The following is a 27,299-nucleotide window of genomic DNA, read 5'->3' as shown; positions in this document are numbered from 1 at the left end:
CGAGTTGGTTGGTCTACCAACTTTGCAAGGTGTTATGAGAATAAATTTTGAGAAGTCAGGTGGTAGATGGCATGGGTGGTAGACCCATGGCGAGCTTCGTAGCGTTGCGGATGATAACATTGAGATTGTCAACTTGGCAATTCTTCAGAGCGAGGTAGGGGGTTGCGTACGTTATTCTGCTGGTCAGTAGAGCTTGAACGACTCTCAGGGTGTCTTGCTCTTTGAGGCCACTGCGTCGATTATCTACCCTCCTTACGAGGTGTGTGAGTTAAGAGATTGTAGGTTGGAGCCGTGGGAGCGTGGCTACACCTGATCCGTCTCGGTGCAGGTGTAAGCCGAGTACTCGAAGCGAGGCGACCTTGGGTATTTGGATCCTGTTGAATGTGACGCACGGGTCTGGAGCTTCGCAGGTGGGAGGTCTTCCCCTCGTGTGTGCCTTGAGTACGAGTAGCTCCAATTTCTTAGGTGCGCAGTGGAGGCCGCAGCTATCAAGGTAGTGCTCGATAACATCAACCGCTTCTTGAAGGCAACGTTCTTGCTCTCCGGTGCTCGTGCCTCGCGTCCAGAGCGTGATGTCGACTTGCGGTCGGGTATCATTTCCACGATAGTGCTTTCAATCGTAGTGTCTTCTATCCTGTGTTCGTGGGCCGTAATTGTCTTCTTGAGAAGTATGGCGGTTCTTGTGGTTATGGTTGAGGGTGTTGTATCCTGGAAGCCTAACTTTCTGGTGTTGGTCTCCTGGAGGGCGATTATGTCTGGTTGATTTGGCTTTAGATATTCTTGTAGATTTGCCAAGCGGGGTCTGTAGGATCTACAGTTCCAGTGCCAGATGCGGATAGTCGATTGCGAAATGGGTGTTTTGCAGTTAGGGGTTGCAATCCACAGGAGCCCCGGGTGCGCTAACGTGCTCCCGTTGAAGAGAGTTTCGAGCGGGAAGGTGTCTTTCTGTGTGGCTGTCGTTTCTTCCTTCCGGGCCTTTCCTCAAGTTCCGCGTGGCTCATGTAGTTGTTCTTGACATGGGCTATGAAGTTAGTGAGCTGGGATTTGATCTCATTGATTTGGGCTGTATGTGTGTCCATGGTGTGGCTGAGTGTCGTAAACTTGTTGCCGATTGGGGTATTGATTGGCTGCAATTTTGCCTGTACGATTGCTTCGAGCTTGGACTCAACTATCGCCGTGAGCTTCGATTCAATTAAAGCCTTGAGCTTCGTTTCGATGACGGGGGCCATCTTCTCCTCCACGACAGCTTCAACTTCTTGTTTCGTGAGGTTCTTGGTTTGTTGTTTAGCTAGTAGCTGTTCTTGACATAACTGAGTGAGCTTCTCGATGTTGTCATTCTGCTTGTGTATAATTTCTACTCGTTCGTGGCATAATTGCGTTAGCTTGTTGATGACGGCGCCTTGGCTTTGTATCTGGTCGCGAAGGCTTTGCAGCGCCTTCTATTGATTTCGAACCATGTTCTCCAGAGCCCTGAGCCCCGCGGTGTCTGCAGTCGAGAAATCCGAAGTGCTCGTGTTGTGAGAGTAACCCCGCGCTGCAGCAGAATAGTTGACTCGTTGAACGGAGCGCGTTCGGGATCTCGTGCCACACTTGGACCTCGATGGTACGATAGATCTAGACCTAGACCTAGACTTGCTTCGGCCGGCATGGCGTCGTGGTGCACTGCCCAAGCTTGTGGACGGGTTCTCTAGCTTGGGAAATTCGTCATCACTGCCTAAATTACAATGACTGTCTCGTACTTTTGCCTTGTTAAGTTGTAGTTGTCTTAATGGGTAAGGTGGTGGGCTGGGTCTTAACTACTTCTTTCACTCCTTTCCGGCGGTCTCGTGTGCTTCTTCGCATATTTTGCACTTGGGTAGGCATTCGTGATCCTCGAGTACTGCGTCTTGTCCGCACTTGTAGCAGAAGTGTTTTCTGGAACTGGGGCAGATGTCTGTGTCCAATGGCACCACACGTGCGACAGTACTGTATGGACTTTCGATAGGGCTTATAGCGATAGTCCCCACTTTGGTAGGTGATGTAGTACCGGACGTGTGGCCCGCGCGAATGTGATGACGGCCGCGCAGGATCGACCGAGCACGCTTGGGCCGAGAACCGTGTATCTCGGATAGACTCTGAAGCCAGCTACGATGTCGGCACTACTGGTACCTGGCAGGAGACCGTAGGTGACACCTCTGCTTACGTCGCCGGGATGTCTCACGTGGGGGTTCACTTTGAAGAAGGTGCCGCCTAATTGGATGGTCGTGATGCTTTTGAGCTTGGTTGTCCGTTCAGTGTCGGCGGTACTCGCAATGATGGCGTTTTCTATCCTCTGCGTCTGAACTCGAACGTTATCGTGGAAGTCCTCTTGCGTGAGGCCGCTGGATCTTCCGATGGCGTGGGCGACTGCGGTTAGGTTCCATTTCGATATATCGAGTACGACTTGTGCCCTGTAGACAATCTTGAAGTCGTTGGTTGTGAAAGGCGGCATCTTCTGGTTGCTTTGTGTTGATGGTTGCGGTGTGGGCTTAGGCTCTTGTTTCGGCATTTCGTTGTGCGCTTTTATGGGTTCCTATGCTTGTTTTCTCTTGCGTCCGACTTGCTGCCATTCGATGTGTTGTTTTTCGGTTGCTTTCCCGCTGTTAGCATCATAGGTCCATGCCGACGTCGTTGGGGAATTCGTGTCCGTCCCATCGTTTTGCATTGTTGTCGGTTCCTCTTGTAGCAGGGTAGCCATCCGTTTTTCCTCGAAAGTGTAAGCGGCGGAGACCAGGTGGTGTTTTCCTCGACGCTTTCTTCGTCGATGTAGGCACGCGACGCTCTCAATCGGACACCGTGCGCATGCCACGCGGGCACGAGCCGAGCGTGTCCACGCGCTCGGCAGGCTACCGCGGAGTTAGAGTTAGCACGGAGGGTTGCAGCCTCGAGATGTTAACAGTTGGATTGCGGTAGGAGATGTCCACTCACTGCTTAGTGGGAGTTGTCAGTCCGTTTCTTGTGACTTGCTGAATCGGCGAGCACCAAAACCAATAACTTTTCTAGCCTTGGACCATGGAAAATAGCGTGAAAGCAGGAGCCCATGTGGAGCGCGGCCCCCTGGCGGCTTTTGTTCTAGTGCGTGGAGTAGCTTAAATATACTAATCGCATTAAAGATTCCAACAGAACCCATCCCAGAACGCGAAGGTTACGTTCACGGCTAGGTTGCCCACGGTTAAGTGATTAGCACTGAAGCAATCTATCGCCACATCGCATTGCCATCGCCGAAATGCGCAATGTATAAAGTGAAAGTGAGTATGCAGCCGGGCTACTTTCTCACGCCTTCCTCCGCACACATTCGCCTGTGCACAGGACAAGTCCGTGCGTCGAACATGTGGGAATATATATTCAGACCACATAGTCGGAATGTATGCGACGCTAGTTCGATTCCACGGAGCATCAGATAAGTTTACAGGTATTTTTTTTCCAATTGAAGAGAAGCACGACCCAGTGTCACATACCCAGGTGCCCAAGTTGGCGTAAAAGAGTTATGTGAAAAGGGTCACATTCCCCGTGCAACATAGCCAACGACTCCAAGTTGGCGCTGAAAGAAGTTCATTGGAGAGCGGCACAAGCGCAGTGTCACTGCCTCATTAACCAAAGCTGGTCCAACGGCTAATTTCAAACACGGATATATCCGCACGGCAGACCGATGACCTACCCATAAGACCACAGACTACCCAGTGACGACCCAACTTGGCGGGAAAAACGGTTAGAACACAGAAACAAAGCGGAACAGGCTTGAACTATCCGAAAGCTAATCGCTATATTACTACTTGTAGTGAAAAGGCAGAGCCACCTACCCTATCATAAAGACCACCGCCGCATCCCCTTTACTCGAAGATGCAGCTCACGATACTCCTGAAGGCACCAGTTTCTTGTCTTTTTGGTTTTCAACAATAGTAAAGCAGACCGCACCTTATTGCAAGGCACGATAATCATGCTAGCCCACAGACTTTTCAGTTCATTTTGCCAAACGGACGATACATATAAACATTGAGGGTGTACCGCGTCCTTCCAGCCAGCGTTATCGCTCGGAGTTTCGCAGCGTTACTTGGGCCACTTTGAAACATGCGAAGAAAGTGGTCGAAGCATAGTTCGGAAATGGTGGCTGCCCACTGTTTCTAAGGTTAGCTCAGGACACAATTTTTGCATAGCACTGCCTTTGGTGCCTTTTGTAGGCCTGAGGTCAGCAAATTTCCGCAATGCACGTTTAGCGCTTAGTCGTAGCTCTTGCGCAAAAATTTGCTTGGCATTTCTACAGCATTATTTTGTCACTTTTCAAGTATAATTCGTATGTACTTCGCATTCGATTTCTGACGCGATTTCTCAGCAATTTTTCTTTCGCATAAATTCGTTATACGACAAATCCCAAGCACAAAACAAATCGACGTCGTCCATTTTAGCATCGGCAGGAGGATTCTATTCAGCGTAAATAAATACATATTACACCAGTAAATACAGTCATACCTCGTCATAATCAGCAACGTCATCTTGTGGATATACCACTTTTTCATGGTAATTGTGCCTTGTTTATTCGTAAACGCATTGTCCAAAAAATGGGGACAGCAAAATTAAAATAATTTCAAGTGGGGCCGAGTCTGTTTTGTTGGTATAGAAAGAATCAGCATGGATCCTCCTATAGGAGCGCTTTCCGACCTAGGACCACTTTTTTTTTCATAATGTACAAGGTGTTTTAGCGAACGCTTTGATAAATTTTTAAAGGTTGCCTGTGGCAGATAGCACAATTCTAGTTCATGAACTGGTCTACTCGAAGAGAGAGAGAGAGAGAAAGCACTTTATTTGCACCCGTCAGAGAGTATGGGTGATCGAGGTGAGACGCAGCTCCCCCTTTCACCGCCTACCTCCCCCCTTGACGTCGGCCGGAATCAGAGGCGGACATTACTTGAAAAGAACTTGAAATGCATAATCGTCAAATTACGAAAACTTCATAAATTAAGTTTTTACCTATTTACTTTATGGTATATATTTCAGTTTACAAATTCTAGCCGTGGAGTTCGCAAGGCGGATCCACTTGGAACGAATTCTCAGGACGACACCAGTTTCGAGATATTATTTCTCGAACTTTGCCGAGAAATGCCTTGGCGTTCCAGTTACTTTCTTAAAAAAAGAACGTCGTTTTGTGCATTGAAGCATAAGAGTAACTGGAACGCCAATGAATTTCCCCGCAATGTTAAAAATTTTCGAAAACAAAACTTTTCAAAACTTCAGCAAAAGCTAGCCTTTCGCGCTGGATGTGCATGCACGTGCAGGGTCTCATAGCACCTACTTTTGCTTTTATGACCTTCCTAAACATCCTTGGCTTCAGCTTTCATACATTCGCTTCCTTCTCACCCTGTTAGTAAGGAGGCCACCGTGTGCGAGTACTTGCTGCACGATGCTGTGTGCCACGCGAGCGTCTTGGGAGCTGGTCGGATCGTCCAGCAGGTAGATGTCGCTGCACGAGTACACTGCCCGTGCTAGCGCCACTCGCTGCTTCTGGCCGCCGCTCAGCATTTCACCCTGCATACATTTGTGCACGATAACGCCCGTGTTCATAGATGCATGTTAACTTGAAGCCCATGCTTGACCTGACCTGAATGACGCCTGGCGTGAACACGCCCAGTGCGCTCAATGCGTTTCGTTCGGCGCGTTCACAACAGGCGTCATTAGGATCAAGTCGTGCATAAGGGACAAGTCTCTGGAAATTCCTCACAAAAAAAAAATGTTAGTGACATGTTACTATTGAAACTACAATCACAAATTATATATATAACAAATTGTGTTAGGGAGACTATTCGATGTTAAGTATTTTACCCCTAAGTGTTTGAATGATGAAAGCGCTAGTGCCTAATTCAGCTGGAATAACCTCATCGCCAAGCAGCGCTGCATAATTCATGTATTTGTTTTCTACTAAAAACGTAATGTTCAAAGCAGTGTGGTCTGAGCACTTACGGCAAGCCTTACCTTATCTCCAGCTTCGGTGAGATCTCCTGCTGGCATCATGTTAATGTCCCGATAGAGTTGGCAAGCTTCCACAACTTTAGCGTAGTACAGCTCTTCGAACTTGCGCCCGAAGGTTATGTTGTCTCGTATGGTCATATTTAAAATTTGTGGCACTTGAGACACAATACCAATTGAGCCCTGTAAACAAATTGACAACAGTTAATCGACTATATTACTCATACAAAGCGCCTTTCTTGATGACATATTCCAGTCGGCATCAGGGAAATACTCGAGTACATAAAGGAGCCAAATAAAGGACACCTACTAGTGAATAAACAAAAGCTAAATGTGTGTCATAGCTTCAAATACCGCAGAAACGAATATCAAAACCAATATTGCTTCCCACTCAAAGCAATTCTATTTATTTCTGCTGTGTACCCAAAGTAGAAGAACGCTGTATGAAATACATTGTCTTGCTCTGAAAAACGTTAGCACTTGCATCGAAGATTAACAAGCCTTAGAACACCACGTGAGACTTGAGTACATTTCAGCAAACTTTGTAAGCAAGAAGATAATGTTACTTTAGCAACCAACTGTAGCAGTCTAACCAGCATGCTTAGTACTACTTCTGCTTACATACACTATTTGGTATACGGTAAGTTTGATTTGAACTCGTCTCCTGATTTTGGCAACACACAAATGCTAACAAAAAAGAAAAAGAAAACATAAGAGGGACCAACTATACTTAAAAGATTTCCTTGAGCATAATTTATCGCTTTTCTTCCCCTTGACGTACCCAGCCGTTTTCGTGGTCATGTCATTCTGCTACTGAGCTTGACGTCGCAAATGTGCCTAGTTTTGGTGGCCGCATTAAGGTACAGCTATTTTTTGAGTTACAGATACAGCTTTTGAGTTAGAGTTACAGCTAGTTTAGAGTTACAGAATGGATACCAAGAGAAGGAAAGAGCAGTCAAGGACGACAGAAAACTAATTGGCGTGATGAAGTTAGGAAATTTGCAGGCGCAAGTTGGAATAAGCTTGCGCCAGACAGGGGTAATTGGAGATCGCAGGGAGAGGCCTTCGTCCTGCAGTGGATATAAATATAGGCTGATGATGATGATGATATGATGATGATTCTTTGAGCAGCGATTCAGACAGCATCACGCGCCACCTTGTTATCCCGATCTTCACAGATGCACTCACGTTGACAGAGACAGTGCCGCTGAGATGTTCATGTCTCCAACGATGGCTGACAGGAGTGAAGACTTGCCGCTGCCCACTGGGCCCACGATGCCAACGAGCGAGCCTTGGTCAATTAGCAGGCTAATACCATCCAAGGCAGGATTTTCTACTTTTTCATCCCTCTTGGCCCAAGCGAACGAGCAGTCCTTCAAAGTGACCTCGCCGACTGCAAAGTGATGATACATTTCCCTTAAGCTGCGCTTTTTAAGAGCACACTCGTAGTTTCTTTTTCCGTCTATTTTGTGTGTCTGTTCATTTTCTCATTTGGTTTATCCGTTCGTAATACACATCTTGTTCGTAAATTATCTCAGATTATACTGCTGAAATTGTCTCACCTCGCTATCAGTTCCACGACTGTGCAGCCAACTCTACTAAGTCAAATTAACCTCTCTGCCGGCACTTCCTTTCCTTCCTGTCCTCTCTCTCTCTCTGTCTTAGTTATGACTGTAAATGGGCTGTTCTTGGGACAGACCGAGCCATGGTGTCTACACCGCCATCTCAAGTTTCCTTGAAGATTTTCAAACAGTATATTACAATGTGCCTAACAAACTAGACAAGATAGTGCGTATCGGCGTATAAACGATTCCTCAGCATGTGTACTCCGCATAGAAGCCACCACGTAATTAGCAACTAGGTGGCAGTCATAACGCAGTGATTTACTTTTTTGTGGCTAAGATTTGGTGCTTGCTGAGAAATTGCTACATGCCAAAGATTGAAAAGTAGATTATATTTATGCGTGCTGCTTATGCAAGCCAGAAAAACGATATATAGCTTCGTTGTAGACCTAAATTGACCTGCAAACCTAATTTAACCTGGAAAGAAGAAAGAACAAGCACCACTTGGGCCGCCACTTGCAGCCTGATAAAAAAAAGGTAAACATGAAGAAAGATGAGATTCCATAACTGGCTGAGAAGAGCTAAACAATAGGTATATCGAGACGTAAAAGAAATGTTGCCCATATAAATTACCTTTTATGGTGCGGCGGCACCTGTCAGCATCTGCCAGCACCACAGCACAAAACAGGTAGCCTCTACAGTTCCACCTAGCTAAAGCTTTCACAATGCTAACTCGCCCTTGTTCTGTTCTCATTGGGAGCCTGTTCTGGCAGATTTAGCATGCCAATGCCATTCACGAAGCAACAAAACACATGAACACAGGAGCACACAGAAACAGCGCCACAGAATCAAAAGCGTGGCGACAGCCCTTTTAAGCGGGGAAAGACAATTAAGCCGGCTGAAACCCTCGGCCAGAAGCATTCGACGGGGAGCCTGTCAAGTTTTTCTAATGCGGGTTGCACAAAAGACTGTCTATGCCTGCGCCGCTTTAGCCAGGTCACATGGCAATAATTGTGAGGCGATCACACAGGCACGCTATATATCTATCACGACATTTTGGTGTGGCTAAAACTTGAATTTCTGAAATTATGTCTGCTGCATTACCGGTAGCGTTCTTATCATGTAGTACCTGGAAAGCCCCACATAACTTTGAGAGAGTATTCATGCGCCTGAGGTTTGCCTTCTTTGTCTCAAAACATGTCAGATATCTTATGATAACCTTCCGAAACTGGAGAAGTGTCTACGAAACAACGTGTAAAAATTCTCCTGCGCTGTCCAACCACAGTGATACAACTTTTACCATTCCCTTTTTTGCCCCCGTTTCGCGAAACAAGAAAAAGATGTACTTCTTCTTTACCCTGGTTGAATTCAGCAGAACTTGTTCGGTAGTCGCTGACGAGGCAACTTTAATTCGTACGAATGGCGTCACTCGGACAAGACACGTAGGGAAACATGCGCGCAACGTTTCGGAATTTGTCTGTGGCGCTTGTATTTTTACTTGTGCAGTGCATCTGAACTGCTGCTGTATGCCTACCCCATCAGTCAATAATTATGATGGAGTGTCAATAAGTTCATCTAAGTTACGTATTATTATTTCAGGGTGGTGGAGATTATAATGATTGAAAGTTAGTGAAGTTGGAAGTTACGTTGCGTATTTTCAAGTGAGCCTTCATAATTACGAAGTAATTGAGTATTCAGTATTAAATTCCCGTTGCTAAATGCGGCCCATGGGTTTGACGGCAAACAGCGGTGATAAAAAGAAAGATTTCATGAGTATATAGTTGACAGTTTCTTCCAAAGCTCCATTCCTTAAAAACAATGCGTTCTTTTGATATTCTTTTGAACATCCCTTAAACACACGCTAGATTGGAAAGCCATAGTTTATACCTGTGACATTAGGAGAACGTCGGTATTGGTCTTCCACCCTGCTGTACTCTTCCTCTTTGAAAAAGGATATCAATCTTCTACAGCTCCGGAACACCTTAACACAACAAAGTGGGGCAATGTTAGTACACTGCAACACTGATCTAACTATAAATTCGATTGTCGAGCTACAAAAAGCGGCAGTTTCATCCGAAAGGCGAAGCATCGATTGCGATAGCAAATTAATAGACAACTATATGAAGTAAGGAGAGTACTTTTATTGGCCGTATAAACATAGAAATGCTAGCTAAATAACAAGCATGGCGTCAGCGCGCACGTACAGGCAAACATGAACACATTACACTCGATGACCACGGACACTCGTTGTCAAAACGCTGGCGTGAGGAAGCGTGTAGCAGCAGCGAGCTAAGTGACCTTTGTGCTGTTTACCGCTTCAACGCAAACTGAGCGACGAGAACACCGCACGCACAAAGGTATGAGCCGCCTGCATGCAGACCATTTTGAAGATTAGGTGCGCGCGACCACGCGTGGCCGCGCAAAGCACGCAGTTGGGGCCGGAGTAGAACATCGCCCCCCTCCCCCCTCCCTCCCTCCATCCCACGCTGCCTCCTTCCCTGCGCGCGCGAGATTGAGCCGCGATCGGCAGTTCCCGATGCGCGCTGTCGCGAAATGGGAAGTTACTGTCAGAGAACAACGCCGCCTCACTATATATCCTGAAAATAGCATACACTCACCGAGCTCTTTAGTCTGAGGACGTGCGGAGCACCAGTTGCCAAATTATCCATTATTGTGAGCATGTATACACATGAAAACACAACAGCGGGGCTGAAAGTGGCATCTGGATTTGTAAACGCCACTGTTCCAAATGCAATTATTATCATCTGGAAAACAGCAAACAAAATACCGTGAGTTCCGTGCACTGTTTCCAACTGGGTACACACAAAAAAATTACGCCACGACTATCGTGTATTTATCGTGTGTTACATTGATATTTCTACAGAGCACTTACCTGTGGAGCGCGCGACACTCGTAATGCTCCGATATAAATTTCCTTTGAGTTACTGAAGTTGGTTTAACAACGCCAGTGCCATTGGTGTTGGACGACGAAATACTCGTTCTCAAAACGCAGTTCGCTGTCAAAGCTAAACTCCAGCAAATCCTAATTACTACGGTTAGATGAGTTTATCATAGGATCCAGTGCATGACGTGTCTGTTCTTGTCGACACCATGGTGCATGTTGTTGTAAACTGAAGTGGAACACACGCCTTTATGCAGGATGCGCATATACCTCCTCTAAATGCTAGAATTATTAGAAACACCTAAGAACCGTTATGGAAAGAAAATGAGGACTAACACATACACTATCACAATGGAATAAGGATAAAAGATAACCACGAAACAAAGTTCTATAAGTCATACGCACACATTTTGTGGGCGCAACGTACTTACACATGCAACATACTAAAGTGAATCCAACTAACACGAGGCTATCTTTATTTTAATGCTAACAATTTTATGACTGAGAACGCAGCCGTAAAATAACTCGGGTTGAAAGGCTTCTGCAACGTGTGCATGGCAAATGCAACGCGGATGTGATTAATTTTAACAAATTATTTAATTGAAAACGCCTAGGCGCGCTATGATTCCCTAAAATGCAGAATACATGCCTATCTAGAATATAGGCTTACCCATGACTTTGAGATGAATAAAGTTGGAAAATACATTTTTACTGCAGTTCACTACAGAACATACTTTACTAGATCATTGCGCTCATTCATCGTCAGAAACAGAATCGCACGTTAACTATTACGATTTTCATGCGGGGAGGTGCACGCTGGCGATCACTACAGCTGACTGTAGGCGTCCTCACATGACTGCTCGTCATTCACCCGTTGTGATAGTCTAGATTCCGTGAATAGCAGCTTCAAGTGTTTTGCGCGTGTTCGCCGACTGCGGTCGCCGACGAGACCTCTCTTCCGAGCCGTCGCTTTGGAGTAGTCGTTCTTGCGCACGATGTTGGCGAATAACTTCCGCCATGAATGGCGGAAGTTATTCGAAGGGAATGGGCGCGGCGGCGGCGGAAGGAGACAACTTACGATGAACGGGCCGCGGACGCCAAGCGTAAGCGAACCATCCATGTGGCCCGATTCCGCAAACTTGGAACGTTTCACCGGAGCAACGGTCAATCACCACATGCACAGCTCCGCTGGTCAGCCGCCTTCGCAGAGTGGAATGGCACTGAATTTTTTGTTGGGAGCCTAACAGTGCAGCAGCGGCATGCTGCCTGTCGTCTCCTCGCGTTCTAATGCATCGGTTTAATTACGATAGAAATTGTATGGACACTACAAGCGAATTTTTACCGTCGTCGTCGCCATCGTCGTGGGGCTCTGCATATATTAAGGTATATATATATGCTTATCCATTCTATATTTGCGGGTTATACTGCTACACTATTCAATCCCTGAAATTTATCCTACCAGGTGTTGCCTTCTTGACGGAATAATTGCTCAAATTTGAGAGAATGGTAGCCCACAGACAAGTGTCACGAAACATAGCATTCACACCGCATGCCTTTTATCTTAAATATCCTTAGACTATTAAATGTCGGAAGTCCAAAACAATATCAGTGCCCTAATCTGAAAGCAATGTAATCTTATGGGCGCGGCTCCTTAGGGGCCGCGTAATGGTACCTTGTGCGATGTCATTACAGGCCTTACAGGGCGTGCTAAAGCTGTTAAGGGTGCCAGAAATTTCGGCGCACCCACGTATGTCCCCTCCGCTTTAGTCGGAGCTGTGTATAGTTAGAACACCATCCGGGAAATTCGAACGCTACAATAAACCTTGTTTTTGCAGTCAGTGCTCCGCCCTTCAGACGAAACTGCCACTAAAATGAAGCCGAGACCTACTAACATTGCACGCACTCCGAGACAGCAGTAACGCACGTTTTCGCATTGTTTGGGAAGTTCGCACGTTCCGAACGCCAATAAAAATAGCGATCGTATTTCCGTTTTTCTATTTTTTTTCTGGTCATATAGTGGCCAGACGACAAATGAAATTTTGTGAAAGGCGACTTACGTACGACTAGGGGGCACTTCTACACCTGTTTTTAACACGAAAGTGTTTTATGCCGGGGTCCACCAAGACTTCACTGACGTATTTCCGTCACGGAAATACGTCATAGAACATAATACAAAGAAAGAAACCAGAAGAAAAAGTTCCACAAACATGCAAAATTTCGAAATCGAACCCACGACCTCTCGATCCGCGACGATAGATCGCCGAGCGTTTAACCCATTGCGCCACAAACGCATTTGCAGAGAGCTACACAGACGCGCCTTATATATCTAACACTCCTCCGTGTACCCGCGCTCTTGCTCGGGGCGGTGCCGCCGCCTACGAGCAGAAAAGAGAAGTACTGCATTATGACACTAACGCGCACCGACAGTGAACGCTTCGGTGGTCTCCGCACTACGACGCCTCGATGCCAGCATTCGAAGGGACGCTGGCATCAAGAAGCACTACCAACACCACCTAGGTGGCGTTGGTAGTGGCGTTCACCGTACTCAGCACAGCGGAGCGTGGCCTCCGCAATTAGCTCTGAAAATGTTTCTGAAGTTGATCGCGGAGGCTGCAATTACGACGCGCTGTACGCGCTGATTTGACTCGGTGACGATTCAGTTACGTGCTTTGTCTTGCGCGTTGTATTAGTGTGTCAGTTACGTGCTTCGTCTTTCGCGTTGTGCTAGCGTGTGCAGCGTAGTGCAGCTTCCATATGCACGACGGTTGCTCATGGTCATCGACGTTGGCAGTCGTGATGGAGGAGACGTGCCACCAGGCGTCAGCGTGGGTGCATCAACGCCTAAGGGCGCTTTAGCCACAAAACACCAATAGACATTATATATCAATGTGCAATAAACATTACACTACTTCTGTGAAGACACGTTTCACTTTCGTGTTCTATACCGATTCCTATATAAGAGGGATCAACCACATTTTTAACACGAAAGTGTTTTATGCCGGGGTCCACCAAGACTTCACTGACGTATTTCCGTCACGGAAATACGTCATAGAACATAATACAAAGAAAGAAACCAGAAGAAAAAGTTCCACAAACATGCAAAATTTCGAAATCGAACCCACGACCTCTCGATCCGCGACGATAGATCGCCGAGCGTTTAACCCATTGCGCCACAAACGCATTTGCAGAGAGCTACACAGACGCGCCTTATATATCTAACACTCCTCCGTGTACCCGCGCTCTTGCTCGGGGCGGTGCCGCCGCCTACGAGCAGAAAAGAGAAGTACTGCATTATGACACTAACGCGCACCGACAGTGAACGCTTCGGTGGTCTCCGCACTACGACGCCTCGATGCCAGCATTCGAAGGGACGCTGGCATCAAGAAGCACTACCAACACCACCTAGGTGGCGTTGGTAGTGGCGTTCACCGTACTCAGCACAGCGGAGCGTGGCCTCCGCAATTAGCTCTGAAAATGTTTCTGAAGTTGATCGCGGAGGCTGCAATTACGACGCGCTGTACGCGCTGATTTGACTCGGTGACGATTCAGTTACGTGCTTTGTCTTGCGCGTTGTATTAGTGTGTCAGTTACGTGCTTCGTCTTTCGCGTTGTGCTAGCGTGTGCAGCGTAGTGCAGCTTCCATATGCACGACGGTTGCTCATGGTCATCGACGTTGGCAGTCGTGATGGAGGAGACGTGCCACCAGGCGTCAGCGTGGGTGCATCAACGCCTAAGGGCGCTTTAGCCACAAAACACCAATAGACATTATATATCAATGTGCAATAAACATTACACTACTTCTGTGAAGACACGTTTCACTTTCGTGTTCTATACCGATTCCTATATAAGAGGGATCAACCACATTTTTTTTAAAGACGCTTGAGTTATATTACAGTTTTTACAATAGTGCGCTCAGTTTAAAATGCAATCGGCATCAACCTATCCTTCGTTTTCACAGCATAAATTGAATGTTAGAATAGATGCTATCTCTGCGTTGTAAACGGACAATACAAATGCATCTCCGATACCTCGTAGCTAAAATGCAAGATTTAAGAGCAATTGAGCCAAATTGTCACAGCACTGGGCTAAATTTGATGAAAAATGAGACCAAAATAACGTTGCCGCATGAGCAGGCCCAAATGTATTTATTTTATTTATTTACATCTACTGCAGCCCTATATAGGTCTATAGCAGGAGTGGGAACATTATACATTATACAATGCCATTTATACCAAAGACTAATAAAATTCGTGAGCACTGTTAGTCACCCTTCATGGAAGCCAATGATACCAGCAGCATTTGATTGTAATTATCATTGCAAGTGATTGCATGACTGGGTCAAAAGAAAACCATCAATCGGCAAACACGGCGGCCAAAGTAAATATCTTCGATAAGCCCCACGCTAACCATAAGCCGCTACTAACAACTCAGGGGACGCAAAATGTCTTTTTTTTTCTTAACAGCGAAGCTATTCTAGCTAACCGTAAAAAGTGTCACCTGCTGTCGCAAAACCTCGCCGGCTATGATGTCATTGTGTTGCCTAGCAAACACCTCGGAGAGCGGCATGAGCCTCGCCTGCTCTCCGTGCCGTGCACATGTTGCCTTGACATGGGACGCTAAGGAGAGGGAACGAGAGCATGCGCGCGGCGCGCGCAATGCTCGGGAGAGGGAAAGAGAAAATGAGAGCGAGATAGACAGAGAAACAAATTGTAGCAGCACCAACGAGGCAACACGCAGAGCTGCTGCCGAGGCCACCCACGTTGCCTAGCCGCGCATGCGCCGAAGCAGTAGCGATGACGTCACTTCGCGTTGCCTAGTAACCATCGGCGCATGTGCGCGCTCACTTCGCCCGACACAGACACGGCTCCTGCCTGCCTGCCTGCGTTTGTGGCATGCCAGGAACAGCGCCACAAACTTCTGGAGTGGCGGCGCACGCTAATGTTTACCGGCAAGGGTGAAGCCTGCGCTTGCCCTGACTTCACCTTTGAAAGAGTGCCGCGCAGGCTGCAGTCCGCGCACACCTTAAGTGCGTTTGTTGTGCGAATGTAAACGCTAAGGTACTTTTAAAATAAAAGGTCGTTGTTTCTAGCTAAAATATTATATTTGGCTAAGTGTTGAGATCAACAACTCTCAAACAATGCACCACGGCATTCAGGTTTGCTCCTAAAACGCGTGAAACAAAGGTGTAATTTTAATAGGATATTCACAGCGAAATTGCCCCCCTGAAACATGAAGGAGGCGAAAAGCAGGCGTTTGCTATATTCCATGATGTCTCTTCTTGCCCTAAGTAAGATGGCGGCGGCCTGGCTTCACTTTCAAAGCAGCATTGCCACTCCAGAATGTTTTTTTCAACCTCCTTGGCGCCGATGCGTCCAGCGCTAGTCACGCGAAATGGGGTGAAAGGGAAAGTACCTCCGAAAATGATCGCTCGAGAATACCTTCCCTATATGCATAGTTAAGGCAAACCAAGTTAAGACCTAGCAGCAACCAAGTTAATACCTAGCAATAGCAGCCAGTAAGACTTGAGGATTGACACTTTCGCTGTGCCTAAGCTTTGCACGACCGAGTGCAAGCTTGCCCATTTTATTTTGTGAAGAGCTTGTTTTGTAATGTTTTTTAGCTAATTGAAATAAAAGTGCAACTCACACCCCCCGTATTTGCCCACATCTAAAACCCAACAGTGCGGACATGAGGCATGAAATTCGAGAATTAGAATGATATTTGCCACATTTCAGTTTTAAAAGAAAACATAATCTAGGGCTCTTGCGAGCAGATTTCAACTTAGAGTCTTGCAAGCGTTGCCTATAACTGAAACAACAAAAAATATCAGTAATATGTTCTCAGAACTTTGCTAATTCTATGTTACACCACCTGAAACGCACTAAATTCGTACATATACCTAATCACAGAAGACACATATATTGTGAATGGAAAGTTTCCGAATTTCAAGAAAGTTTGGAAAATATCCTACACGAAGTGTAAATTAACATTCTAACTTTGACAAGCTCAATCCGTAGAATCTATTCATGTTGCGGAGTTACAGGAATACCAAAGGATGCCCTAGTTTTCAGTTTCGTAAATTAAGTTTATTTAGTGAAATATCCCATTCAGGTAGAAAGTTGCACTCAAGGAAAAGTAAAATTATTTACACTCGACTCTTTCTTCCTTTCAAACGAAACAAAGATTGCTCAAGTTTGGTTGAGCTCTTCCTTAAGAAATAAACGTAAGTGTCACCTTACGTGTCACCTTACGTGTTCCACTTACGTGTCTTGCCATAAGGAGGGCGTTATCAGTAAATTTCCTTGTTTTCTTTTTTTTAACCAAAGCTATAAATCGAAATGAGATCACACATGCGATTTAATATATTTCTTCAGTTGCACTCTAAAAGACACTAGACTTTATAATAACAAGCACACGTTTAATGGGCATTCGCTTGCACACTCTTTAAGGGCAGTGTTTCTCTTACCAGAGTGCTCGATGCACTAAACAGTGTTTCGAGAAGCATCTCCAGAATGTTGACGTGGTAGGCCTGGTTAATTTCCTTCAATCTGAGATGAAGAAGGCTGTCCTGAAATACACCTTCGAGGGCGGACATTTTGATAGGCCTTATGGATAGAAGGAAGTCGGTGAACTTCTTTAGGCGTTCATCGCGAAACCTGTACAGTGCCCTCTGTAAAAAGGCGGACACCAAATAGCATTAAGGTCAAGCACTTGTAATCTGAACATAGACACAAAGTCTGAGGCTTGAAACGCCGCTTAATGCCAGGGCGCATTAACGTGTCCATAGAAGTTCGGCTTCGTTCAAACAACCCTGTATATTATTGCAATCTTTTTTCTCTTCTTCTTTATTGTCTTTTATATAAGGGGAAGTTTGGCTACAGAAAGGGCAAGCTATCCAAAAATTACAGTTATGAATATCAACAAGACAAAAATGTAATAAAAATTGCAATACACTGCAAAATGTGCATAACAATCTAACAAAACACAGACAGAGCAATTACGTTGATCACAGATAAAGAAAAGCTCTTTTTTATTCTAACTATAGAGATTTCATTCTTATCGATGTATAGCGCAATTATGCTACATACTTCAGATGGACTACTAGACCCCAATAGTTACATGAATAGTAAAATATAGTGTATAAATAATTAATTATCAGAAGCGATAACTTCATTCAACTTATTTATGGTCACAACTACATTGACCAAGCATGTCGGAGTGATGAAGCACATGATTTCGGTTTATCAACATAAACGCATGTCGAAACTATACGCTGCTGTTGACTAAACTACAATATTCCAGAAACAAATTAGGTGTGAGCAATTTAAATTAATACACAGTATCGGTTAACTATTTGCAAACAGCTTCCTACACAGAAAGCACACATTTCCACATAAGGAATGTAAGAGCGTCAAAATTCCCGCACCTTGCAAAAATAATCAAGACAATTTCGTCTATTTTGGCCCACTCACTCAAAAAAATGGTTTAATCAATTAGCTTTACTCACATACTGTAATTCTAAAATTGACTCCGGTCAAGAATCAAGTGATATTGGTTAGTGAGCAACAGACTAGCGCCGCTATCAAGAACTTGACTACTTACACAATGTATGCTGAACACGTTGACGTTTCGTATGCATGAAGTATCTTAATAAAAAAAAGAAAAAAAAAAGCATTCTCCACTCATCACAGGCGAAATCACCCCGACAAATAAAGCGTTTTGGCAACGCGTTTAAGACGGAGATTTCGGCACTAATTCTAGCCTCAAGACTCGTAATAGATGAACATGTCTTCATAAGGCTTCATTGCAACAATTGTAACATGTGCACTAAAATATGCATAAAACACATTTAGTGGCGCTTTATTAGTTAACATAACTAAACACTTTCTTCCCGTACGCCTCTTCAATTGACCTAGCTGTGCTACCAGCTAGCATGAATTTTATATAACTATAACTATATATGCTAAACAGGCACACCCTGCAGATATTTATCTATCGCGAAGGCCCCTGCCATCCTCTAGGTCGCAACTGTGGAGTTCGCAGTGAGAGTTGGGAGAAGTGCTTGTACCATATATTACACGGTTTGCAGGAAATATTTCAACGCTGTGCCAAAGAACAACCTCGCGCCAACCGCTGCGCTTTCTGGCGTGCCTCTAAAGTAGCTTATACGAAAAATACTCTCAATATCAAGACTCCTCTCCTATTACAAAGTGGTGCCAGGCTTTACGGTTGCCTCAGTGACCATTATTTTTAGCGTCGGTGGTGCCCGATGGCACGTATTCATTAAAACAATATGGAATGAGCAATTTGCGTTCAAACTTACGTATTATTTTGATTTCCCTTTATCTTGCTATCTGTCGTGTCTTCATCTTGATGCACTAACTTGTTTAATTGCGGAATTGTACGAACGCTTGCACACTTTGTCTTTTTCTGCACTCTGCAAACTATTTGTAAGCTAGAATAGAGTTCAATTTGTTCGTTTGTATGCGTTATATGCAAGTATTCCTGTGCATAATATTGTGTGCCTGTCTTATAGTCGAACGTATTTATTATACGGCGTTCGTGTTTTCGCTGCTCTTCTGTTCTGCTCAAGCAAAAGGGAATACAGACGTAAATTGCACTCACACATCTCTTGTAGAGCAGCGGTTCTATGACCGTGCAGGCCAATGCGACCGCCACTAGCCAGGCTAGACAGGCGCAGGCGGGTTCGAAGCCCATTTCGTGTGCCAGAGTAGACAAGACAACCGGAATACACAAAAGGCCGATGCCGGCATTCGCGAAGAAACTTTGGAAGAAAGTCACCACCCAGGCATCAGCGATGAGCAGCGTCGACACGAAGCCGGAAGGGTTGGCCGCTACGCCGGCGGCGGAAAGGCAGGTCACCTGGACAGGTCGGCATGAGATTAGTAGGTCTTCCTCACGCACTTGAAGAACGGTTGCCAAGAAAGAACCATTTATAGCGCCCAAGTAAGTAAGGGGAATTCCACTCACCCTCTTACGAGAGAATAAACGTTTCCTCTCATCGACAAAGTCGATCATACAGACGTTTATCAGACAGATGAGATCGACCGCAACGAGAGATGAAATCAATCGATGAGATGATCAGATGGACATGATCTACAGATGTTTATGACACGGAAAGAGACGCTGAAGCGGAACCATTGCATGCCGGCCAAGTCTGCCGGGCTAGCCCGACCTGTAGCAAGATCATCACAACCACCACCACCATGGTGGCATGAGCGAATCTTTGCAGAAATGATAATAAAATTCATACACGTAGCCAGACGAATGAACGAATTGCTTCTGCGTTGCATTAGCAACCACGTGTGTCTCTACCACATTTACCAACTCGGAAGTCGGCATGCTCAGTGCGATTGCATCCTGAGTTGATTTAGACATCAAATTTATGGAGAGAGAGAGGGAGAAAGCTTTCTACAAAATCGGTTACATGCGATGACAAAAATATGGTGCTAAATGCCAATAACGAGTGTTATCAAAATAATTGTTTTTATGCCTAACCTGTTTGTTACTAATAAGTGAGAGAAGTTCAGTGCCGCGCAAGTCAGCGTCTCTTCAGACTCGCTCTTCCGACCCCATGCTTCTTAAGGGGATGTGTTGGGAACGACTTAGCAGATCCCTTGAAACAAAACAAATTCGATATTCATCCCCAGGAGGTCCGTGGACCACATTTTGAGAAACAGTGTCAGGGGTAAATATTCGAACATTTGTACTTCAAAAGGGAGTTCAACAGATCGTTAACTTTTGAAACAACCACCAAGAAAGAATTACCTACTGGGAAACGCAGTTCAACAAAAATCTACCATAAGGAAGATCTGTGTAATGGCGCCATCCGCCTCGAGAAGCCGGTTTTGACAAAGCACTTTTGTTGAAAATGCTGTTAACTTGAGGGCTGGATTTTTAAACTGAAATATCAAGAACATGGAGGCCAGGTTCCCAGGACTTTTGCTTCGGTAATAGAAATCGACGGTGCAGTCTGCTCAAGGAATAGTGTAGAGTCTGACTAAGAAAAAAAAAAACATACGAGCTTCTCTACAGTACCTCAAAACGACAGACTTGAGTTCCCGGCCGTGGACACGCTGTGCCTCGTCTAGGGCGCGTCACTAAACTGAACTCTCGTCTTCTCTTGCTCATTCGCTCACCCATCCTCCACCCGACGTGTAGGGTAGCAAACTGGAGAAGTTCTAGTTACCCTGCCTGCCTTTCTTTCCTTCTTTACTTCCCCTCTTTGTCTCTTCTAAGTCAACTGCACTTGTTTGATGATGATGTCCAATGAGCAATATTTATTAGGAATATTTAGTGTTCAAGACGCACCGAGTGGCTTCCGGCTCCGTTGCATCCTGCGTGCTAATGGGATGTAGAATTAAAAGAAGGCAATACAAATATAGGAGCGTCGTTCTGCCGTAAATAAGCGTGCACCCCATTTCTGGAATCAAAACGTGGCATTTTTTGCTGTTATGGCTAGGGGGCGCGATGTACAGAAGTTGCCTTCACATAGACCTCCTACGTAAATGTCCATATCTTCGGAAGTTTAAGTCCTACAGGGAAAAATTAAGAACGAGAAGAACCGCGAGCACCAGGGGATCACGGAACTACCACCATGACCAGGTAGGACCAGTTCTCTAAGCTCCGCAAGAGTTTGAATTTTCGAGGTGGCGACGCCGCCAGCTAAGCCTAGCGTGGAGGGAACGCAACGGCGTAGCAGCTCGTATAGCTGCTGCGCCAGCCCAATCATGATGCAACCACGGACAGCGGCTACGGTGGCTAGCTGGGTAGGTGTGCCGTCCGCCTGGCTCGAAGAGTAGTTCCGCGCTTCACCGTATCATGACGACAAAATTGGCGCTGCGGTCGGAGGTTTGTCGCAGGCGGCGCGCGTTGCCTGCTGCTGCGGCCACATTACATTGGAACTGCGGCTTATTTGCCATTGTATTTAAACTGAAAACCACATTCATAGTGACATCATAGAAAGTTACAAATTTCTGAAGGCACCAGAGCTCTGTCAATTGCGAAGGTAACGTACTTTCCGTTTCCGTCACCTGTTTGTTTCGCTGTTTGAGGTTCAAGAATATAAGAACTATTAACGCTGTTTAGTTGGGTAAACACGTTAAACTTGAGTCTACGAGGAGAAGCACAAATTCTGCATGTACGAAATAGCCCTTCATCAGTTTATCTAAAGCGAGAAAGGCGAAGTTTGCTTTGCGGAACAGATGCATACAGTATATATGTAGGGGCTGTACGCGAACGTGCAGGGCGTATTCTTATACCACGGAATGCGCAAGGAAAATGATTTGGCTGGAAGTGATGTAATGCACAATGGCATAAATATTGACATTCGTACAACTAAAGTCATTTGGTTCAATTTCCTTGACTGTATTGGGGTTATTATAAATTTATAAAATATGTATTATAAACTTGTTCGTGATAAAAAAAAAGTTCTTACGTAGTTTGATTATGTATGATGAGAGCAGTAGCTTGTAGCATGAAAAATCATAGTTTCGACTCGTGAAGATCATATATATGTATATTTGAAAGCAATAATAATTTAGGTAATTCTTCGATCACACACGCAAACCATGCGGCAACACCAAACGTTTATTGCAACTATAGCTTTAAATGAAACAATGCACTGCATGACAGCGCTCAAAATGCATGTAGCGTAGCGTAACGTGCTTTTTCTTTTCTGGAGTACGCTTAGGACCCAAGTTTTGGTCGTAACAAAGAAGTGCAGGCGAGCAATGTATTAGCTTGATGATGCTGTTAGAAATTTCGATTTTATGCTGCTCACAACCGATGACTCCTGAACGCTTCAGCTGGCGAAAGGGGAAAAAAATGCCAGCGGCAGGGCATATCTGCCAGTCGTTGTGTTGTAAACCGCGGCAGCTGCACTGGCAGCTGAATTTTTTGCACGCACAAAGATTTCGTCGGCCGTCTTTGAGCAGGTTTATTTCTTCACTTGTCTATAAACACTCATTCTTCACCTGTAGAACACGCTCGCTATATCTTCATTCGCATCCCATTTGCTTGGAGCGTGTGTATACGTTTGGCCAACGCCTCCAGAGGAGGCATTGGTTTGGCTCGCTGTCTCTTCCGGATTATTTCAACGGCCGACACGCCGTTGGAGCCTCGCATGTTCTTTTTCTAGGAATTTTCTTCAATATGTAAGGCGCAGCGTTGGCTAGCACCGAAGGAACAGTGTCACTTATTAGCCGCACATACGCCATCGGAATCTGCACAATCTTCCTGCCGGTCATACGCTCGATGACATGCTCCTTGAAGTGGCACTGGCACATTACTAATGCGGTTGAAACACATTTTCAGCACAGTGAAAGGCAAGCTCACGTCTCTTGGAAAGTTCTCTGTCTCAGCGCATCGCAACCAATGATTTTCTCGCGCGTGGCTTGCATGTTTGTAGCCGAACGTACAATTCGGCGCAAGGCAAGTGGTGCCCTTCCGGCTTATTTTCTTCTATGCAGAAACGCTTTCACTCTGTCCCAGAGTCTCACGAGCTTGGTATTCACGAATATCACCCACAGTCTTCACTTCGCTCCTTAAACGTCTAAGGAAATTACAGGAACTCGGAGAACTAGCGCGACTGCGAGCGCAGCGCTCCGTGTCGTGAGCGTGTTAACAGACGATACAAATGACCGCTTTTGAAACTTACTAATTGCAACAAGAAACATCGCACTGTTAAGCACTCTCTCAACATAATTTAACCATTTTCTTTCAAGTTTTACGGTGAAAACATATTATTTTAAATATAACCGGCGCGCAATAACAACACTCTCAGTAGCAGACGACGCTGCCTTCGCGGCAAACCTCTGACCGCAGCGCCACTCCTGCCGTCATGATGCGGAGAAGCAGAGAACTACGCCGGTCGGCACACCTACCAATCTATCAACCGTACAGCGGCTGCAGAGTCGGCGGAGATGTCGGCAGAAGAGAGAAACGCCGAGCGAACGCAATGGCATAGCAGCTCGCGCAGCTGCTGCACCGGCCCAAGCAAGGCGCAGCCACGGATAGCGATTGCAGCGTCAGCGGAGACTGCCGGAAGGCACGTGCAGCCAACGTCCTCGGATGGAAATCATGCACAAAGAAGACCTCCCCACGTAGAAGAGGAGGAAGGAGCAAAGATGGACGTCGGCGCTTTTGCCGATAAAGAGGAAACCCAAGAGGACTGGTGCCGCTCTATAGGCGCAGATGGTGGAAGAAGGTGGAAGAAGTATTAGCAAGAAGAAGGGAACGAAAGCACCTAAACCTGAAGAAAAACAAGGTCACGGCAGAGAGGACGGTAGACAAGCTTCAAGTTCGCCTGCCAGTGGGCACAGAGAAAATTATCCTCCGACCAGCAGCAGGAATTCGACAGCATAAAGAAGAAGCTGGGGGTTCTCACCGGAAACGCCATCCTGGAGGCGGCCGGGCGACCCCCCATGGCAGAAGAGGACATTGTCTTCAACAAAAACAACCAAACAATCTTAATATCAACCCCGAACAAGGAAAGGGCAGAGGCCTTCGCCAAAATCAAGAACATTCGAGCCGGAGAAGAAGATATCGAAATGACTGCCCACCCGGCGATGCCCGAGGGGGGCAAGGCGTCATCTACGGGATTAACCTAGAGCTGACAGAAGAACAAATACACAAGGCGTTGGACAACCCACGGAACCATACGCATACGGCAGTAAGAAGACTATAGGAAGGACATCCGAATCGGTCATCATTAACTTCAAAGATCTGGAAGTACCAAAGGCCGTAAAAATTTTCAGTCAATGGATTCCGTGTCACCTATATAAGAAAAAGTACAACGTGTGCTACGCATGCGGCAAGATTGGACACAGGCAAGGCGTCTGCCCAGATTCAAGAAGCACCCGCTGCAGAGGCTGCGGGCTAAGAAATCCGCCGGAGGAGCACGCCTGCGAGCCGAAGTGTCTGCTCTGCGGGAAGAAGGATCAGTTAGGGGACCCGACATGCAAGGAACTCTGCAGGAAGCCCCACTGGGTTAAAGAACGCGACGCGGCCCGGGCAACAAGAAAAGGGAGAAGCGACCGCGGGCAGAAGCAGGCCGACATCGAAGGGACTTTAATGCAAAGCATCACGAATGGGGCTACACCAAAATCGACAGGAAAGGTAGAATGCTGTGGGAAGCCATTCAGAAAACAGGACCCTCGCTACTAACGGATCCGAACGAGCAAACCAGAATGGGCAACAGCATCTGCTGTGACACAACACCGGACCTAACACTAGGGCACAGGACGGGCAAAGCATCGTGGAAGAACACGGGCGAAAACCTCGGCAGCGATCACTCTATATACGAAATACAAATCGATAGGAAAATAGGGGTGCCCGTACGTAAGCCAAAGCAGGCCACCGCAACTGACTGGGATAAATTCAGGAATATCAGATCAACAGCAGACTTAGGCGAAATCAGAGACATAACAGAGCGGACCTCAACCGTCGTCTCACACGTGAAACAGACCACCGAAACGGTAGAGGGCGATGACCTCCCATTCAGATTAGAGAACCAGCTTAGAAATATGTGGAACCGAAAAACAACCCTCGAGAATAAGCTAAAGCACCAGAAATGGAACCGGAACCTAAGGAAGAAAATAGCCCAGCACAATAAAGAAATAGAGAGCTACGCCTTCAAACTAGAAGAGAAAAGGTGGGATCAAAAGTGCGACGAGCTAGAGAAGAATATGAGCCATCCCAACACGTGGCAGATGCTGTGCCACCTCATAGACCCCACCAACACCAAAACCCACGCCAACATAGAGCAAATCAAGGCAAGATACAAATTTGACGGAACCGATGAACAGCTGATAGACCGACTTAAATATATCTACATAGGCCACGCATGCCCGGTAGCGGATAAAGAATATCAGCGAGCGGAGAATCCGCTACCGGACGAATCCATTCTAGTAGCAGAGGTCAGAGCCGCGCTCTTTGACTTCAAAACGAACGCAGGCCCTGGCCCAGACAGGATCACCTATACGGTATGCTAAGGGACTTAGACGACGACTCTATAGTTCACATTGCAGCTTATCTGAACAAAGTGTGGGAATCCGGGGAAGTCCCTAAAGACTGGAAACATGTCAACACCATTTTATTCCATAAGTAGGGCAAAATCCCGGGTATAGAAAATCTCAGGCCTATCTCACTGATCTCGTGTCTAGGCAAATTATCATCATCATCATCATCATCATCATCATCACCAGCCTATATTTTATGTCCACTGCAGGACGAAGGCCTCTTCCTGCGATCTCCAATTACCCCTGTCTTGCGCTTAGGCAAATTATAGAAGACGGTAATTCAGATGCGACTAACTCGATTCGCGGAAGAAAACAGCATTTGGCCCCACGAGATGGTAGGTTTCAGACCGCACCTTAGCGCTCAAGATACCATGCTAAGGCTCCAACACGATATTATAGACAAACGAAAGACCAAAGATACGAGAGCAATATTGGGCATAGACATACCCAAAGCGTTTGATAATGCCAGCCACTCTGCCATGCTCGACGGCCTGTCAGATGTTAACGTAGGGAAGAGGACCTTCGACTACGTAAAATCTTTTCTCAAAGACATAACAGCGACCCTGCACATGCAGAGCCTCAGCTCAGAAGAGATTAAATTAGGAAACAAGGGCACCCTGCAAGGAGCCATCATATCCCCCTTCCTATTTAATCCAGTTATGGAAGACTTCCCCCGCAAGTTAGGAAGGATCGTAGGACTAAAGACGAGCGTCTACGCAGACGACGTCAACGTTTGGCTCAATGAGGGCAGCGAAGCGTCTATCGAAGAAAGGCTCCAGCGGGCAGCCGGCATCATAGACTTCCATGCCAAAAGTAAAGGGCTGAGCTGCTCCCCGACGAAGTCGGAACTACTAATCATCAGGCCCAGGATGAGGACAGACAACGCATCTCCTCCCAGAATCTCGATAGACTCAGACGGGAAAGAAATCCCGCAAGTAGATGAGATCCGAATTCTGGGCATGCTCATAAGCACGACAGGAAACAAACACACGACTATAGCTAAACTAGACGCGCACGCTAACCAAGTGGTAAACATCATTGAAGAATCTCGGCGAGAGGAGAGAGCTAAAGGAGAAGAACAACTTAGGGCTGGTCCAGGCCTTGATCTTGAGTCGGATCTGCTACTCAACCCCACTCCTCAACATCAAAAAAGCAGAAAGAAAGAAGTTAGACGTAATAATAAGGAAATGCACGAAACGTGCACTGGGACTACCAATCTCGACCTCAACTGAGGCAATAGAGGGAATGGGGGTGCATAACACACGGCAGGAGTTAGCGGAAGCGACGAGAACGGCACAACTCGAACGCCTTAGTCTAACCGAGACAGGACAGCAGATTCTAAACTCGGTAGGACTACAAGCGAACAGAGGAACTAAGCACCGGACGTTCCACATTGAGTCCAAAATTAGGAAAGCTCTCACGGTCGCACCGATACCTAAGAACATGCACCCACAACACGATCAGGAAAGACGCCAGCACAGAGCCAAACACTTGGCAACAAAGCTAAGCAGAATGCCACCCGAGACGGTTGCCTTCACTGACACCGCCCTTGGCGGAGACGGAAGCTCCGTCTCAGTGGCAGTCGACGGGTCCGGAGTAGAACAGGGCGCGATATATACAAGCCGAGTAGACGCCACGGCAGCGGAGGAAGCGGCGATCGCCCTGGCGTGCGTTAGTACGGACGCAAGGGTTATTGTTAGCGACAGTAAATCGGCAGTATGAAATTTCTGCAGAGGCAAAATATCAGACTACGCGTACAGCATAATATCGAAAGGTAACATAGACAAAGGGATCACAATAACCTGGGCCCCCGCTCAG

General features: G+C 46.3%; 2 protein-coding genes across 2 annotated transcripts in view; both read right to left on the bottom strand.

The window, feature by feature from the left end:
• Nucleotides 1-5,534, bottom strand: part of LOC119462219 (ATP-binding cassette sub-family C member 2) — a 39,972-nt gene extending 34,438 nt beyond the window's left edge. The window contains exon 1 of the mRNA XM_037723566.2: nucleotides 5,371-5,534. Within this exon, the coding sequence (XP_037579494.2) occupies nucleotides 5,371-5,532 (162 nt within the window). The 5' untranslated portion in view covers nucleotides 5,533-5,534. The remainder of the gene's footprint in view (nucleotides 1-5,370) is intronic.
• Nucleotides 5,535-5,995: 461 nt separating this feature from the next.
• Nucleotides 5,996-27,299, bottom strand: part of LOC125947487 (ATP-binding cassette sub-family C member 6-like) — a 30,402-nt gene continuing 9,098 nt past the window's right edge. The window contains exons 4-9 of the mRNA XM_049672297.1: nucleotides 19,066-19,323; nucleotides 16,907-17,110; nucleotides 10,157-10,303; nucleotides 9,426-9,519; nucleotides 7,165-7,369; nucleotides 5,996-6,159 (exon numbers count right to left, since the gene is read on the bottom strand). Of these exons, the coding sequence (XP_049528254.1) occupies nucleotides 6,120-6,159; nucleotides 7,165-7,369; nucleotides 9,426-9,519; nucleotides 10,157-10,303; nucleotides 16,907-17,110; nucleotides 19,066-19,323 (948 nt within the window). The 3' untranslated portion in view covers nucleotides 5,996-6,119. The remainder of the gene's footprint in view (nucleotides 6,160-7,164; nucleotides 7,370-9,425; nucleotides 9,520-10,156; nucleotides 10,304-16,906; nucleotides 17,111-19,065; nucleotides 19,324-27,299) is intronic.

This window comes from Dermacentor silvarum, chromosome 8 (assembly GCF_013339745.2).
Source record: "Dermacentor silvarum isolate Dsil-2018 chromosome 8, BIME_Dsil_1.4, whole genome shotgun sequence".
NCBI lineage: Eukaryota > Metazoa > Arthropoda > Arachnida > Ixodida > Ixodidae > Dermacentor > Dermacentor silvarum.
The sequence above is the reverse complement of the archived record's forward strand: the minus strand, read 5'-3'. Positions and strand labels throughout refer to the sequence as shown.